The 18,991-nt window shown below is 40.9% G+C and overlaps 1 protein-coding gene across 6 annotated transcripts in view; it reads left to right on the top strand.

Moving 5' to 3' along the window:
* dock4b (dedicator of cytokinesis 4b) overlaps positions 1-18,991 on the top strand; it is a 198,848-nt gene that overhangs the window by 74,294 nt on the left and 105,563 nt on the right. For all 6 annotated transcript variants that reach the window (XM_034163849.1, XM_034163846.1, XM_034163848.1 and 3 more), the window contains exons 8-11: positions 12,666-12,817; positions 18,284-18,365; positions 18,520-18,580; positions 18,662-18,794. In XM_034163849.1, the coding sequence (XP_034019740.1) occupies positions 12,666-12,817; positions 18,284-18,365; positions 18,520-18,580; positions 18,662-18,794 (428 nt within the window). The remainder of the gene's footprint in view (positions 1-12,665; positions 12,818-18,283; positions 18,366-18,519; positions 18,581-18,661; positions 18,795-18,991) is intronic.

Below are 18,991 nucleotides of genomic sequence, written 5' to 3'. Positions count from 1 at the left end.
GGCACAATTTCGTGATGCAACACACTGTGTCAGACTGATTATTTTACATCTAAGCACGCTGGCCTTTAATTGTGCAAGGTAGCCATTAACTCTAAAAATATTTGGATGCAGATCTCCGTTAGTGTCTCGAAGGGTTGTTTAGCTGCTGTTATAAAGTCTCTCTTTCTTTCACTCTTTCTGGAAAAAAATACGTTATTTTTAGCTTTGAAAAAAACAAACACTTTTTCCCAGTATCTTTCTAATTCAACATCTGTACCACTCACTTTTTCCCTGACTATTTGCTCCCATCCTCTCCTTTTCATGTTCTACAAGCATCACTTGCCATTACCGTGGAAACCACTTCTCTTCGCTAATATAGTGCTTGGAGAACACGCCTCTTTCCTTTTGCAGTGATAACTGAAGCTCTTAATATTTCTCTTTCTTTGACTGTTCCAAGAATCGCATAAAGAAATAAAGAATAAAGAAAAATAAGCAAATAACTGCAGTTCATTTGCACTGGGATGTAAACGCAGGTAGTTTTTAAATGAGCTTGGGGATTTTGAAACATGAATCATTTTCTGAAACAGTTTGGCCTTTTGTCCTTAAAAAAAAAAAAAAAGAACAAAAATAAAATCTGAATTAATTATTTTGTTTCAAGCTCTTCAAAACAACAAATCTATCTATGAAGCAGTTGTATTATTTACTGTTTCAAACTTTTATATAGTGCTTTGTGATTTGAAGCAGTGATCCTACTCCCCACAAATAATTATTTTCTTGTACGGATTTGAGCATTTTGAAGACTCATTTGTGAAAGAATTTTCTCATTCATAATTTGAGCCATTTTTAAATCAGTCATTTCCTGAAGCAAACATTTACTTGATGTTTCTCATTTAATTTTGCCATTTATTGTCCCATTTATAAAAGTGACAAAGTGTTTTGTTGAAGCAGTTTTTTCATTTGTTGTTTTGAGCCTTTATAAACAGATTGTTTTCTGAAGCAAGTGTTTAATTCAGGGATTTGTACTTTGAAGCATGAATCAACTGATTGTTTCAGTTATAGTTTTTACCATTTTATGGAATGAATCCTTTTGTGAAGTCATTGTTTCATTAAGTATTTTAACCATTTTCTGTCAGTTATTTGAAACAAACATTTCACTTCTTGTTTCAAAACAGTGAATCATAATTTTAGTTGTTTCATTTAGTTAAAAAACAACTCTGAAGCATTATGTTTATTATGTTTACTACTTCAAAAGAACTTTTTTATTCTGAAACATTTGAGTCATTTATTATTTTGGCCACTTTGAAATGGTTAATTGGGTGGGATGGTGGCTTATTGGCTAGCACAGTTCCCTTACAGCAAGAAGGGCATGGGATCGCTCCCCGCCTGTGGCCTTTCTGTGTGGAGTTTGCATGTTCTCACCTTGTTTGCCTGGGTTCCCTCTGGGTACTCCAGCTTGCTCCCACTTCCAAAGACATGCAGGCTAGGTGAGTGGGACATTTTAAATTAACCGTAGGTGTGCGTTCGTTTGTGACTGAATTTGTCTGTCTATATGTGACCCTGCGACAGACCGCCATTCCGTCCAGGGTGTACCCCACCTCACATCCCCTGACTGCTGGGATGGGCTTCAGTGCCCCCCCCCCCCCCCCCCCCCCCATTGCCCTTAATTGGAGTAAGCAGGTATTCAGGTATAGAAAATGAAGTAATAAGTTAATTTTCCAATGTAAGAGTTTCACTCGCTGTTTAAGTTCTTTTGAAACTGTAAAACATTCAAAGCCGTTTCATTTGTTGTTTGAGCTTTTAAAATGTTGTGATGCATTTCATTTGGTTTAAGCACTTCAAAACAGTGAATCATTTTCAGGAGCAGTTGTTTTAGAAAATTTTTCAGCTATTTTGAGATGGTTAAAAATTTTCTGAAACAACTCAAAGCATTAACCAGATGTTTTCTCAAGTAAATTTCATTTTACAGTTTTGACTATTTTGAAGAGGGTCTCTGTGAATAATTTAGTTTTATTGTCAGCCACTGATTTAAAAAAAAACTTTCAGACATCTGACGTTTGGTCTCAAGGCATCCAAAATTTTACCGACGTTGTACCAGACCGTTGTGGTAAATCAATTTACGCTCCTATCCTCACCTATGGTCATGAGCTTTGGGTGATGACTGAAAGAATAAGATCGCAGATACAAGCGGCAGGAGGCCCCGGGGAAGACCCAGGACATGCTGGAGAGATTGTATTTCCCAGCTGGCTTGGGAATACCTTGGGATCCTCCACAAAGTCTTACAGGATTTGAATCAAGCATTCTGAACCAAGTGTTTCATTCAGTGTTTCAGGTGTTTTGGAACTGTGCTGTTTGTGAGTTGTTTCAGTGTTTTTCAGCTAGATTGTGAGCTTCTTTCTATCTGTCTTGCTCCATGATGCTGTTGAGTGGCTTAATGAAATTGACGGGGGATTACTTGTGCTTGTGTGTGTGTGTGTGTGTGTGTGTGTGTGTGTGTGTGTGTGTGTGTGTGTGTGTGTGTGTGTGTGTGTGTGTGTGTGTGTGTGTGTGTGTGTGTGTGTGTGTGTGTGTGTGTGTGTGTGTGTGTGTGTGTGTGTGTAATGAAACAATGGTGGGTTGCCATTGTGGGAAAACAAATTGCCACATTATATCACGTAATTATGTGACAATGAGAACTACAAAAGAGTTGTTTTGTTTCCTCCCAGGTTTGTTTTCATTTTGGTTTTCAAAATGAAAACATCTCACATTTGATTAAAGCAGTGTGATTCCTTTCATGAAAAGAAACATAAATGTGTGTGTGTGTGTGTGTGTGTGTGTGTGTGTGTGAGTGTGTGTGTGTGTGTGTGTGTGTGTGTGTGTGTGTGTGTGTGTTTGCCATCTTAAAACAAACCCTGTTAAAAGTGAGCGTAGCTTTGAAGTGAGCTTCTCGTCACCAGATCCTCAGGCGGCTCTCCAGGTTCACCTTGACATGGTCGGTAAAAAGCGCTCTTTAGTGCAAAAATCCAGATGTTCTTTAGGGATGCTCCAGTGTGAAGTGAAATTTCTCCAGCGTTTTCCTTCTTCCTCTTCATTGTCTTAAAGGAGGTTTAAGTATTGATGTTTAAGTGAGTGAAGAATTAAAGGATAGAGCTTTCTCCGTAGTCTCATTTGAACTTTGCCCTTTTAAGAAACGATTAAGGCCTGAATAGCGAGCAGACACCATCATCCTCTGTCTCACCAGCATTGTCCACACCAAGTCTGTCATGCCTGTCCTTTGTGTCTCCGCATGGTTCCTCCAGTCGTAAATGACACCCTGAACAGAACCCTGTAATAAAATCCCGCATCACAAATTGAGCCGGCAAAAATAAATAAATAAAAGAAGTCAAAATCCAGATGTGCTTAAACTGTCTTGGTGCCTTGTTGTTCTGACACTCCAGTGCATTTCCTTCTGAACAGCACAGGATGAACAAAACGGATTCATCATTTGGACACATCTTGCGACTTGCAGCATCATTTTGAAGCGTGTCTTAAAGCTGCAGTGTGTAGGAGTTATGGGTGGTTCATGTAATTGCCTGCAACAATGAATTAATGTGTTTTCAGAAGCTTAGAATGAGCCCTTGGAGGCCCAAAAAGTACATCCTTACTCTCCTTTTGCATTTTTCAGCATCATGCATTTGTGAAAATGTGAAGGGGGAAAAAAAATGTTGTGACCATCTACAGCATAACCTCACTACTGGATGGCACTAAATCGTTCTTTAACACACGCTATGTTGCCAGGTTCCAGACTGATTCCTTACTTTCCAAGCAGATGGCGCCTGTGTGTGTTCCGGCTGCTGCTTGCCTGTTACCATGTCGTTTTTCTGTTATTTTCCTGATTGTGTGTGCTGTCATATCAGCTTTGACGGATAGCGATTGCGTGAGTGCAATACAGATTTATGATCGCGACTCTCTTTTTAAAATTAAAGAGACAATGGAATGCCTCTTTCATGACTGGGATAGCTACAAGCAAACTTTCCCACCTCCGTTTGTGTGTTCCCCCTCCTCCCGGGAATACCTGATGTTGTGGCGACGTCCAGGTAGTCCGAAAAAGAGGAGAAGAGGCTGCAGAGCGGGTGTCCAGGTTTGGATCAGACAAGGAGTGTGGCGTGCGGCTCGTGGATACTGAAGCTACAGGTGGCTTCGCCCAGTTCCACTCTTGCAGGGCCATACGGCTGGCAGTGCGGCCCTGTTCACGCATCCCACCACTCCTCTGTGTTGCAGGACTCAGCCTGGACATCACTGGGTCCCCGATGGACGAGTCCCTTGGGTCTCGGGTCCACCCCTGCTTTCCGTGTTTACATGTCGGGAGCAGCGTGGGTTTCGCCGGTACAGTGGTGCCTCACGTGACCGTGGGAGATGTCTGCAGTCTATCCCGCTGTGCTCAGCGGACTCGACTACCGCCTCATTGTTGAGTCGGATTGGATTATTGAATGCGCGCTCTATTTCAAATAAAGCGTTCTCCATTAATGAGCTTTTTGTCAGGAAAAACTTGGACTTTCTTTTCCTCACAGAAACGTGGCAGAGGGAAAATGAATGCATCCATTTAAATGAGCTCTGTCCTGCGGGTTGCTTAGCAGTGGGTAAGCCCCGCCCCTGTCGCACGGGGGAGGACTGGCTGCTGTGCACCGGGACCGGTACACATGCAGACTGTCGGATACAAGCCACGCCCCCTCTTTTGAGGCGCTCATGATGGAAGTTGGTTCCTCACATAAATTTTATAGTATTTTGATCTATCGACCTCCTGGCCCTGCTGGGACTTTTCTTAAGGCTTTTACTGACTTTTTATTGTCTATAATTAGATTGGAAAAGGTCTTAATTTTGGGTGATTTCAATTTCCAGATTGATGTTGATACTTCCACTTCAGCAAGAGAGCTTATATCTATGACAGAGGCTTTTAATTTTAAACAGTATGTGTCAGGTCCCACTCACAACAAGGGTCACACGTTGGATCTGGTTTTTGCACTGGGCCTGGAAATTACCAATGTATGTGTGGAGGATGTTCTTCTGAGTGATCATTGTTGTGTTTTCTTTGATTTGATGGTGCCATCTGAGCCTCAACCTGTTTCTACTAAGGCAGAAAGGAGAATTATCACAGAGACAACACTGATTGCTTCATGAATAGCTTTAATAGCCACTGTGCCACTATCTTGGATCAAGTGGCACCACTTAAGGCTAGTAAGGCTCCTCGTGAAAGTTTCTGTCCTTGGATAAATGATGGGATTATGACTCTAAGGAGAACATGTCGCCAGATTGAACGCTTATGGAAGTTAACAAAACTGGAGGTTCACAGGCTACATGTAAGAGACTTAATATCTTCCTTAAATAAGATGATAGAGGAGGCCAGGACGAGTTATTTTAATCGCCTGATTGCCTCCAATAAAAGAAATCCTGAAGTGCTTTTTGACACAATCAGCTCTCTTGTGTCACCTGCTGCCGTCACTCCTGTTATCTCTAAAACTAGTTGTGAGGAGTTCCTGGATTTCTTTATTGATAAGGTTAGAGTTATAAAGGACAACCTGCCTCCATGCCATGGTCCCCAGCACTGGGAACCTCCCACTCAGTGCTGGGCCTCATTTGAGCCTGTTACTGTAGAGGACATCTCAACCATCATGAATAAAATGAAGCCATCCTCTTGTGTTTTGGATGTTCTTCCGTTTAAACTGTTTGTGAATGTATTTGACTCCATCGGGCCCTACATTGCTAAAATGTTTAATATGTCTTTGTCGAGTGGTGTGTTTCCCTGTTATTTTAAACATGCCATTGTGGAACCACAGTTAAAGAAAGCTGAGAACTCAAGAACTTTAGGCCAATATCTAAAACCCCTTTCTTGGCCAAAGTCTTGGAAAAGGTAGTCTGTGTTCAGTTGAGATAGTTTTTGCAGGCTAACGACATCCATGACACTTTTCAATCTGGGTACTGTGAGTTTCATTCTACTGAAAAGCCCTGTTGATGGTGTCTAGTGACATGATGATGGCAGCTGACACTGGCAAATGTTCTGTGCTGATTCTGCTTGATCTGTCTTCGGCGTTTGATACCGTTGACCATGGCATTCTGATAAACAGATTGCGGGATTTAGTTGGAATGTCAGGTTGTGTTTTAGAGTGGTTTACCTCTTACCTGACTGGTAGAACTTTTAGTGTGATGGTGGGCAATGCAGTGTCGGAATCTGCAGATCTTCTGTGGGGTGTGCCGCAGGGATCGGTCTTGGAACCTGTTTTGTTCTCGTTGTATCTCCTTCCTCTCAGCAAGTTGATCCAGCAGTTCAGTGATGTGTCCTATCATTTGTATGCTGATGATCTGCAGCTGTACTGCTCTTTTAAGACAACTGAGCCACAGAAACTCTGCTCTCTCACAAATTGTTTGGCCAAAATTACGGAATGGCTCACTGAGAACAGTCTGCAGTTAAATTCCAATAAGACTGAGACTCTGATTGTAGCACCAGATAGTGCTGTACCTGGAATTAAGCAGCACCTCGGTAGCCTAAGCTGCACGGTTAAAAGCAGCCTGCGTAACCTGGGTGTCATTTTGGATGGAGGGATGTCTCTGGAGCAGCACACAAATTATCTGGTTAAGAACTGTTTTTTCCAAATTTGGAACATCTCTAAGCTCCGTAAGATGGTGACTTTAAAAGAGCTTGAGATGATTGTTCATGCATTCGTCTCATCGCGTTTGGATTATTGTAACAGTCTTTTCACCTGTCTGAATAAGAAGGAGTTGGCCCGCCTACAGGTTGTGCAAAATTCTGCTGCGCGCCTGCTTACCCGCACCCGCAGGAGGGACCATATTACTCCTATCCTTAATACTTTGCATTGGCTGCCTGTCTCCTGCAAGATTCATTACAAAATCCTGGTATTGACTTTTAGAGCTCTGCATGGACAGGCACCGGAGTACATCAGGGACCTGATCCAGCCTTATGCTTCCTCCAGAAGCCTCAGGTCGTCCAATCAGAACCTGTTGATGGTTCCTCGGACCCGTTTTAAAACTCGCGGGGACAGATCTTTTAAAGCGGTGGCACCTAGCCTCTGGAATGAGCTTCTCTGTGCCCTTCGTTCTCTGGACTGTATAGATACTTTTAGAAGGCAACTAAAGACGCATTTCTTTAAGTTAGCTTTTTAGCCTAATATTGTATTTTATTGTTTTCGTATGTTATTTTTAGATTATTTTTGTATGCCATGTGCAGCGCTTTGTGACCCTGGTCTGTGAAAGGCGCTTTATAAATAAAGCTTACTTACTTACTTACTGCCCGAAAATGAGCCGTGAGCATCTTGAACCTGTTTTTTCTTTTAATAAGACTCAACAAAATCAATGTTTGATCTCATTAATCCGCCTTCCTGACAGATGTAATGTTGCGTCAGGGACTTTATCCCCCATAAATCGGCTTTATTGCAGCCTTTGTTGGAGAGGTGGTAACCTGGAGACTAGAGATGCAGGCTCGGGATGAGTGGATCTTCAGTTTGGAAGTTCAGGAATAATCACTAAGGTGTCCCTGAGCAAGATCTTTCATCCCCAAGTTGCCCCCGAAGTGCAGTTGAGTGCCTTGTGTGATGTCCTGACATCATGTGTGTGTAAGAAACTGACCCAACATTATAAAGGACTTTGAGCACTGGCACCAGAAAGAAAAATGCTGAATACTGGATATTTTGCAGCAACTATCAAGTCTCCAGTACCAAAAAATAAGCAAACAATTTCAATCATATTTCAGATTTCAATCATAATTCACATCTAATGCTGCAGTGGTCTTGTCATGCACTGCTTTTCCTTTCCTTCAGAAGTAAAGTGTGGAGCAAAAGTTGGCAGTTGCTGCCATTGCCATCTGCTGCTCTCTATGTATGTCCTTGTTTTTATTTATTTATTTATTTGTTGGGATGTTGGGTGTGGATTAGGAGGAACCTTACGACAACCTAAAATTAGTGTGTGCACGTTAATGTAGGTGCGGCCAGAGCCACGCCATGCCGTGCTGTGCTGATATATTAATCTTCATTATGTCCAGGAACTATGAACATAATATGCAGGTTGCAGGACTTGTATGTTCTTGTGCTTGCATCTGTTTGTCCATCTAATTAGCAACACAGGACACACTTGATACTTAATGTTAGAGGTACTCCCTTGGGAATACATAAGCGGATTACATTTAGAGTTAATTGTTGCATATATTTGCAGTGTTGTTAGTGAGCAAAGTTTTTAATCTTTATTTTTTATTGCATATATTATGGCGATATAATAATGCTATTTAGTGTGTGCTAATTAGTGTGCTAAAATAGACTGCATTTAAATGGCAAATGGACTACATTTATATAGCACTTTTCCATTTGCATCAGATGCTCAAAGCGCTTTGCAATAATGCCTCACATTTACCCCGATGTGAAGGTGCTCCCATACAAGTTACTCACTACACACCAGGAGCAACGAGAGGATTAAGGACCTTGCCCAAGGGCCCTTAGTGACTTTCCGGTCAGGCTGGGATTTGAACCGAGGATCATCTGCTCTCAGTCCCAACGCTTTAACCACTAGACCATTAACTCCCCTTAGTTGATTAGTTATGCTAAAAGCATAACTAATCAGTGGATGAGGGGTGAATGCACCAACCACCAGTTTTGCCATAGTTACTTTGGAACGTTGCTTTATTAGTTACTTTTTACAGTTATTTCATTAGCAGCTACAGACAACTAGTCAGCAGCTGTTGAATGTAACTAATAAAGTAGTAATCTAACTTATTATTTATTTATTAACTTTTTTTTTTTTTTTAAATTGAGTACTCAAAAAAGTCATTATTACTCAATCTTAAGAGTAACCTTATTAGATTATTAGTTACATTAGTTATTAGTACCAAGTTGTCGGCAGCTGCTAATAAAGTAACCTCATAAAGTAACTAATAAAGTAACTTTTTAAAGTAACTGTGGCAACACTGCCAACCACAAACCGCAAGATGTGATTTGTTGCATCTCCAGGTTTAATTGTCTGGCCAGGCTACTTTAGCTGTGCGTTTTTCCATGTTTCCTGCCACTTGAAAACTGTAGTTGTCAAATACAGACAGTGAAGGCAAAATGAAGCTGTTGTCGCAGTTGTGTTTAAACTTGTTTGAGCACTGATTTGCGAACACTACACTGACAGAAGCAGATTTAAGTGATTCTGGAGAGATGGAGGTATGCTCTGGAGAGAAGTGGAATGAAAGTCAGTTGAAGCACAGTATGTGTGCGTGAATAAGAGGGAGGGCAGCAGATTGGTGGAGATGCAAGAAGTGGAAGTGGTAAAAATGGATGTGTTTAGATACAGTGAAGAAATGAAGTCAGGCAGAGGGGAGTGGGAGGTTTATCATGACAGGAGTGATTTGTGGTAGAACTGTATCTGCAAGACTGAAAGGGAATGTTTACAAGGCTGTGTTGTGTGGCTTTGAGACAGTGGAGTGTTGACAAAAAGACAGGAGGCGGCACTGGATTTGGCAGAGCTGAAGATGCTCTGATTTTCACTGGGCGTGACGAGGACGTATATATGATTCAAATGAATGTATCTGCAGAAAAGTGTTGGTAGGATGATTTAGACACAAACTGACAGAGGTAAGATCGATCATGTGCAGAGGAGGGACACAGAGTACACAGTATGCTGAGGATGGAGCTGCGAAGTGAGAGGAGAAGAGGAACGCCTAAGAGGATCTGGTGAAGGAGGACATGCGAGACTTTGGTGTGACAAAGATGAAGAGGACATGGTGAGACTGAGATGGACGATTTGTTGTTGTGATCCCAAATGGGAACAGCCAGTAGAAGATAAACCACAGATTGAATTGTCACATCATGTCATATCAGAGTTCCCGCACACTCACATGCGCATCAAAAGTAAATTTCAGTGCTTCACTTTCTATCCTTCAAGGACTAAGCAAACATTTGAAGCAGAGCCAACGTTCTGAGTGCTGTACTTGTGTAGAAAGGCGTGTGTTAATTATGTACAGGTGTTTATGCTTCTTAAGCTATCACGGTTGTGGTGTAGTGTATCAAATGTGTTTTTTCTGTTTGGCAGTGAATTTTTGTTGGTGAGAAAAATATATGGATTAAAAGATGCAAGCGCCTTTGTGAAGCGTTTATATGCATGCACATGGTATGTAGAGTAAGGCATGCACACTCTTTATGACCCATTTCTCCCTTTGTCGCCATGATTTACATTGGATAAAAACACAAAGAAACTGTCTGTAGTATTACAGATTACATTAAAATCTTGTGGCCAGCGCAGAGCTGATACGGAGCTCTGATAGGCATCTTTGTGGACTTCTGTCACACTGACAACATGGATATTTTTTATGTTAATACCAACATTTTGAAAATATCTCATGTGCCACACAACTGTGACAAATGGGTGAAATTTATGGTTGTGATGAGTTATAATCTGTTCACATGTGGCTGCTAGAGTTTTGAGTGACAGGAGGAGATTCAATTACCTCAGAACAGTTTTGGCCTCTCATCACTGGCTTCCCTTGAACCGAAAAGCCAATTTTAAGGTTTTGTTGTTGACATATATATGGTTCTGAATGGTTGTCTGCCCACTTATATGGCAGAATGTAAGCCGTTTGTGCCTTCTTGTGCCCTGCAGTCTCAGGATGTGGGCTTGTTTTGTGCACTGAAGGTTAAGAAGAAGTCTGCAGGCATTATGGGGCCATTCCATAGAGTGCTGTTTAATCCCAAACCACAAATCAGGCTGCGTGTTGAAGTACACTCAAAAAAAAAAAAAAAAAAAACTTGCTCAGTGAACATAAAAACATTATGTAAAGTATTTCCACCCAAGTAAAATGCATTAACCTAGCCAGAAACAATTTTGCTGAGTGACCTAAGTGTAAATTTGTTGGGTCAACATGATGAATTTGTGTTACTGTTACCTAATTACCATGGTTCAGACCAACTAAATTTGAAAAGGTAAATGTACACCTACTGTAAAAGTAAATTTGTTGGGTCAGCATGATGAATTTGCATTACTGTTACTTAATTACCATGGTTTAGGCCAACTAGATTTGTAAGGATAAATGTAACCAAAATAAAAATAGGTCCCTTCAGCTGCTCCCTTGTTTGCGCTGTGGGTCACCATAGCAAATCTGAGGTGGATCTGCATGTTGAATTGGCACAGATTTTACACCAGATGCTCTTCCTGATGCAACTCCACATTACATAGAGAAATGTGGCAGGGACGGGGTTTGAACCGGGAACCTTTCGTACTGAAACCAAGTGCACTAACCACCTGGCCACCACCCGTGCCCTGTAAGTAGTTGCAACTACAAAATAGTACAGTTACATGTCAACTTAACTTTGCTGTGTTGGATCAGCACAATTGATCCAGATCCACCTTGGATTTGCTGCGGTGACCCCGAGCGCAAACAAGCAAGTAGCCGAAGGGACCTACTGTTTTTTTTTGTTACATTCGCCCTTGCAAATCTAGTTGGCCTGACCCATAGTAATTAAGTAACAGTCACGCAAATTCATCATGTTGACCCAACAAATTTACATTTAGGTCACTCAGCAAAATTGTTTCTGGCTACGTTAATGCATTTTACTTGGGTGGAAATACTTTACATAATTTTATTTTGTTCATAGAGCAAGTTAAATTTTAAGTTGTTCCATGTAATGTTAAAACTACATGATTTGAATGTGTTCACCCATAAAACTTGATTCTATATTGTAGAAGCTACATGTTAGAATTACGTTCATGTAACATAAAAACCAACATGGGTGTTGTTGTTTTTTTTTGTGTAACTTCTTGATCCACCTTTGTCAATCTTAAACAAACTTGGTATATATAGTAGTTACACCCATCATCGGCACCAGTTTTGAAATCGGGGTCAAATTTTCACACTGTTCAAAAATTTCATCCCAGTTCGCCAAATCGTTGATAGTACATGGTCACTTCGGGATATTCATAGTCTTAACAGCATGTTCAAATGTCTTTAATCGGGGTATTCATAGTGACCACGACTTGAAACTTGTTTCATCATGCTCCACTGGGATAAAAATTTGAAGCCAAACCATTTAGGTTTTGTTCAAAGTTCAGTCTCTTGCTCATGTCTGGCCGAGGGGGCATCACGTTTCTTTTGTTTTCAGAGAGGTTGCCAGGTCTGCACTTTATAAGCCAGCCAGTTGCCAGGTCTGCACTTTATAAGCCAGCCAGTTGCCAGGTCTGCACTTTGTAACTTTGTAACTGCACTGTTAGGAGGCAAGCCAGATTAAACTGTTTCATCCTATCTTTGCACTCTTTTGGATTGCGGGCGATCATAGTAGAATGGCACCCTGTGGAATAAGGGTCTTACCAATGCAGGGAATCATCCCATCACAGAGACGTCGCAGAGGTCATTTAGATTTATGCTTTACTATAAATCTCATCTGTAAGTACGCTTGTATTTAACTGTGATTGGCTGATATTAAGAGACTTACCCTCCCCGGTATTATGGAGCATTTTGGGATGTTTCAAGATTTAAAGCTTAAGTATTGTAATGTTTTTAATCTTGCCAAATGCAAACAGATATACACAATAGATTAACATCCCATGTGCATGTTTCTGTTGGGTTTCTTGGTTTTCTGTAGTTGCAGAGCCACTTTTCTCTATGAATGCAGAGTCTTTTGGTCAATCAAAATGAATCTGTGCTGATTCTGTGTAACACTCTTCACAGATTTTCTTTCTCCTTCTCACCTTCCCTCCAGATGGAACATCGGCATCGTAAGAAAGACACCCCTGTGCCTGCTAGCACGCACCACTTGTTTGTTCATGTCAAGACCCTGATGAGTGCCAATCTGGGGGAGGAGCTCGAAGTCTTTTTCCACATTTATGATGGACGGGAGAACCGACCACTCAGGTAAAGACTTTACCCCCTGAACTCTGTGCTGCTGCATGTCCAATTACTTTGTAATTGATACATTGTAACACTTGAACTCTGTTAAACATCTTCTTTAGTTTGTTCTAATTGAAATGCATGTTTGGTCTGAATTATTTCATATTTAAGAAGAGAAATTAAAAAGTTTAAGAATTTTAAGAATGAATTTTAAGAGTTTAGGAAAGGAAAGCGCTTTATTTAAGAAGAAAATCTTTGACTGTTTTTCTTAAATATACAACAAATTGAAAATATATTTAACACTAAAAAAAAAAATTTATTTGATGTTTTGTAGTGTACAAAAGGCTTTATTTAATGAAACAGTAAAAAAAGGGGGGGTGGTTGGGGATATTTGACAAACTATGACTTCATTGAAAACAGTTATTTTCTCTTTTTGTAGTTTATAAGGTTTAAGGTAAGGTTTAATGAAACAGGCAAATCGAAATAAAAAAAAATGGTACTGTCCAAATACTTATGGACCTCAACTCTTCTAAATCACTCAACCAGGAAGAATATTTATCATATGTCATGAGATTTTTCTTCTCACTTTATTCAGCTTTGAGTCTTTTTGAGATATGAGGTGCTTTTTTTTTTTGTCTTTTACCCACAATCCCACCCCCCCACCAAAAAAAATGAGAAGCCAATTAAAACATTTTTCTAGCCGTTTTACATTGGGTTGCAGGATGTCAGCAGCCTTATGGCTCCTTGTTGGGTTCAGAGATCCTGTGTACATGCATTGAGCGCTTCAGTTGTCTTTGAGGAAAATCTCACAGAGACAGATCGCCAAGTTTGCCTCTCGCTGTCTGCTCACGCACATAAACAGAGAAACACACACATTTACACGAGCCGTCTGGCCCCGAGCCATTGCGATGCTTCCCTCAGCACTCTGTGCGTGTGTGTGTGTGTGTGTTTGTGTGTCATAGACCAGATGGGGGTCTGACCCGTCGTCTCTGCACCATGCCAACACCACCAGCCCCTGTTCACCACGACAGCTTCTTTGTGTTCTGTACAGGCTCCTTGTCCGTCTTTCCAGTGCAGACACACGCACACACGCACGCACATTGTCGTGCTACTGGTCACGTGTCACGCTGACCAAACACACTAACTCATCCGGCTCTTTTATTTTCCTCAAATGTGTCCACACTTTGTTTGTTTGTTTTTTATTTGAATTGTTTTTCCACGTAGAGGCTCTCGGCTGTGCCACGGCTTGTGTTGCGCAATACAGTCAACAATGTGAGAGATCAGGCCAGTTTTTTAATTTTGATTATTTTTCATGACACCACTGAAGAATGATGTGAATGAAAGAATGGAAAAATAACATAAAAATATTTATTTGGAAATTAATAACAGTTTCAGTGCATCCACAGCTCAGTCAGCACTGCAGTGTCATACTGACATTGCACAAAAAGTGAAAAATAATAATATTATTGATAGGTCATGTCACCCGCCCCTAATGGATCTGGGGTTTGTTCAACCCTGCACATTGGGGAAGCAATGAAAGCAGGGTATTGTTTTCACTGGTGTGTGTGTGTGTGTGTGTGTGTGTGTGTGTGTGTGTGTGTGTGTGTGTGTGTGTGTGTGTGTGTGTGTGTGTGTGTGTGTGTGTGCGTGTGTGTGTGTGTGTGTGTGGACAAGATAAATCAAAAATGGTGATGCGAATTTCCTTCAAACTTGGTAGGAATATTACTCAGATCAATACTGAGAGGTGATTAGATTTTAGAGTAGTTTGGTGAAAGGTCAAATGTTATGACCAAGGGAAAAAAAAACATGTTTTTTTTGTGTGTGTTTTTTTTTAAATCATGGCAACCAATTAGCCTAGATGGATCAAACCTGGTGGAAATATTACTTGAATCGATATCTAGAGGTGATTAGATTTTGGGGTTATTTTGGTCAAAATTCATCCAACCCCCCTAGCAACCAATAAGCCTCAATGAGTCATTAGATTTTGGAGCAGTTTCAAAAGCCACATTCAAAGAAGACATGGTCCTAAAAAGCTTTGATCAAAGGTCAAGGTTAAGAAAAATCACCTTTTTTTGAATAACTCACCAACCAAGAAACCTAGTTGGATGATCGGAAAAATATATTGATCAGCAAAATACGCCATTACAGACCTCTGATCCCTTTTATTTATTTATTTTTGTCTATTTGCTTGTTGTACCAGTTGTGAGAATTAATTCATCCAGTATTTTGCACACCAGTCTTTTGTCGTTTCCATTCCCTTCTGCGTTCTTTGTTGCCTGCAAGTGCATGGCTCCAAACGCATTTTTTGAATACCAAGAGAGGCAACAATGAGCGCTGCCGTCGCCGTGTGGGGCCCAGAGGGGAGGGAAATCGCCCATTCGTGTTACGTTAATACAAGTGGTGATCGAGGGCGATAAGGTCCCACTGGGGTACTCTAGTCCTTTTCGCTCACGTGATTAACGCGCTGCACCTGGGAGGCACTGAGGGGGCAGATAAGCGAGCTCGAGGGGAAACTCGTGTGTTTGTGTTTGCAGGAGTGGCTGTTAATTGGCAATTGGGGCTCCCACAATGGAGCACTAATTAGGGTTTCAGAAAGCGTGTGCACGTCTCATGTCTAATGCATAGGAATCTGTCTCCATATGACCAAATAAATGGGCTGGAAACTTACAGAGAGCAGCTTATAAGAAACAACCACAGCAAAATCCAACTGGCTCTCATTCCATTTCGGGCCATGAAAGGAAATTGTTACTGAAGGAATGCATGTATGAAAAATTAAGCATTTGTATAATTAATAATCAGCATTGTAATTAATTCAAGCGTGGCCTCCTACTGCCCTACATATACAAAACGTTGGATTCCAGCACAGCTGCAAAGGGGTCTCCTCTTATTTACATCATGTAAGTGCATGTTATTACCTTTACATTTGCATTAATTACTTTTAATACTTGAGGAATTTCATCATTTATAGTATTATAGTTCCATGTAGCGTCTGTAGTTTTCTCTGTGGTGCGAGCGGACATCGTTGGTTGGTGCTGCCAGCCGTGCCAACAGCTTGGCTTATGGTCAGGCTCTGGTGCATTACAAGGTTTTCTCTCTGCTGCTTATCAGTGGACTGTGAAAGTCACCTAACTGGATTAGCCCTCAGCTCGCCTGCCAGGATGAGTCGGGCTCAGCTGGACGCTGCTGTGCGGCAGAGGCGGAGCGAGAGAGCAGCCTACAAAGAAAATGAAAAGGCAGTCGGTGTTCGTCCTCCCTGTTTTTATTTTTCAGTGTTCCGCTACAAAGTGTTTGCAGCCCTTTCAGCTTCTGTTTTACGGGAGCTAGCAGCGCATCCTATGTGCATGAGAGACTCAGAACCTACAGTGTGTGGGATTTACAGGTTTTTCTTAACAGAAATGGAATATAGCATTCATAACCATCTGTTCATTAGTATGTAATTACCTTCAACAGTGAAGTGATGTGTTTCATAAGCTTAAGCCGTGTTCCATTTCCCTCGGAAGTCGTAAATGAGGACTGGGAACGACATTACACCAGAAGTAAATGTAGTTATCATAATTCAACACCACTTACATCATTGAGGCATTTATTTTTTAAACAATACATCAAAAAGCTCCAAAGCATGTCCTTTAAATTAGATTTTGCAGGACCCCATCATGATAACTCAGGTTTTTTTTTGTTGTTGTTGTTTTTTCTCTACAAAATCAGCTTCCCTGCCTGATATGTGCATGTGGGTTTACTTCCACGGCCACCAGGAGATGATTACGCACACAGCCAGGAAAATGACAGAAGTTGGCCTTTTATGTGAACTAGTGAGATTTCACCAATCAGACCTTTGTTGAATAGCAACGCTGTCTGTGATGATCTTAAATCTTCAGAGTGATGTTTTCTGAGGTGCAGTCATTTGCGCAAAATCAACCAAGCTTAATGTCGACACAGTACTGAAGGGGGTCTGACATGACATTCAGAGGGGAGCTGCACATATCACTGTTCACAGCATCTTTGACATATCAAAGGTATTCTGTACAGCATTTCTTGTGGTTTCAAATAAGAATTTTAGAAGGAAATTACAGTGCAGATATAATAATGTGACATCCAGGTGATTTATAGGCATCTTCTACCACAGTCAAGCAGATGAGACCAGCACCACATTTAATAATCAGGCACATGAAATATAGATTTAAAAAACAAAAATAACCCCAAATTTTATTTTATTCCACTTCACACAGGTCCATTGATGTCTGAGAAGGGCCCATCATAAGGAGAAAATGGCTCATTACTTCAGGCACAGAGAGTTTATTAACCATATCACCTTATTGAAATCTGAATCACTCTAAATGCGTTCCAGTTCCCACACAACCCAGCAAGTTGGAAAATAAGATAGACACCTCCAAGATTTTGAGTGTAGAACCCAAAAATAAAAAGTATGTGTTTGAACAAAAAGGCCTCATAGAAAAGGATAGACAGAGCAGAAGTTACATTAGTGTTTTAATTTACGAGTCTGTTTGTTGCACAGTGTAGCCAGTCGATGTTGGAGTACAGATTTGGCTAGAAATACCTATTGAGTTAAAAATACTGTAACAACATCTCCAGACAGTAGTAGGCCAATACTGTGTGCTCAGTTTATTAAATCGGACTCAAAAAAGACAGAAGTGCTAAAAAACACAAAACTGTAAAATCTACAGCTTTCATTACTCGGAGGAATCATCTTGAATTGTGAACTTGGGGTATTCAGTGTTCAAACAAGTTTTTAGCTTTAACCTTACATTACAGTTATAATTTGTACTCCCCCTGTTGTGCATTTTAGGCGCCATCACTGGACATTAGCAGTAATAACAACTATTCTCGTAATTTAATGTACAGTTGTACACTGAGCTTTGCATTTCCTAGCACAAAGCAGAATAACAGTCTCACTTTGTCTTTATACTGACCTTGGTTTTTATGGTTTCTGCTTAGTACTATTAAGGCTAGAAGACTCGCTATCTCTCAGCTAGCTTGTCATTGATTTGACTGATGTTGTGCAAAGTAAACATTTTTGTTGCTGCGCCACAGTTTGTGCTGACAGTTCAGAATCCATCACGTCATCACATGCGAGTCCTCACTTTGCAACAATGCAGTGAATATTTTATCCATCTGAGGAGGACTTGTGCGTTGATGTACGAGTTGTTGGATGTGATCCTGATGGTCTTTCTTGGGGATTTGCTTGAGTAATTCAAGCGTTGTCTATCTTTTCCTCTTCCTGCTTTCCTTCTTTTCGTCTTTGGCTTTGTCACTCCCTCCCCGCCTGTCTGTCTCCCCTTTTAATGTATCTGACAGCTTTGGTTTAGGGTTTGAACTCAGAAGCACTTTTTTTTTTTCGTTTTTTTCCTCCCGGGATGTAACATTTTTGTCGTTTTGTTCCTGTTGGCAGCGGCTCGGATTTGCTTGTTTAAGATGACACCCGACAATCATTTTTGAACTCGTGCATGTCCCTCTCGCTCTTCTCTTTTGCAGTGAGCGGTTCTTTGTCAGGCTGAATAAGAACGGTTTACCAAAGTCGCCAGAGAAGACCGAACGGCAGTGCACGCTGTTTGTGGTGAGTAGTGATGTTGTGTTTGCAGCAGCTTACTGGAATCTATTCAAAACTGTGTGGATGCATATTTTTTACTGAAATAAATCACATTATTGCATAAAACTGTGCTTTTCCGCTTGGTTAGTCAGATCACGATCAAATATCCTCTTTTGCTTAGGATTTGGGAAGCAGTGATCTGCGGAAGGATGTCTACATTGTTGTGCACATCATAAGAATAGGTGGGTTTCTTTCACTGAAGCACTACATATTCTGTACAGAATAGTACTGATTTGATTGGGAATGCTTGCGTTTGGGTTCAGGGCGGATGGGAGCAGGAGAGAAGAAGAACCTGTGCAGCGTACAGTACAGGAGGCCGTTTGGATGTGCTGTGGTCAGCATTGCAGACCTCCTCACTGCAGACTCCAAGGATGACCACCAGCTCAAGGTTTACACGTGAGTCTGTCGCCAGCCAACACCTCAGCTTTTTGCATAATGCAGGACTTAAAGCTACAGTGTGTAGGATTTATGGGTGTTTATTAGCATAAATGAAATATAGCATTCATAACTGTTTGTTCATTAGTGTATTATTATTATCATTATTATTATTAGTGCAACAATGAATCAATGTTTTCACAAGTTTAGAATGATCT

Source organism: Thalassophryne amazonica, chromosome 22, assembly GCF_902500255.1.
Source record: "Thalassophryne amazonica chromosome 22, fThaAma1.1, whole genome shotgun sequence".
Taxonomy (NCBI): Eukaryota; Metazoa; Chordata; class Actinopteri; order Batrachoidiformes; family Batrachoididae; genus Thalassophryne; species Thalassophryne amazonica.
The sequence above is the reverse complement of the archived record's forward strand: the minus strand, read 5'-3'. Positions and strand labels throughout refer to the sequence as shown.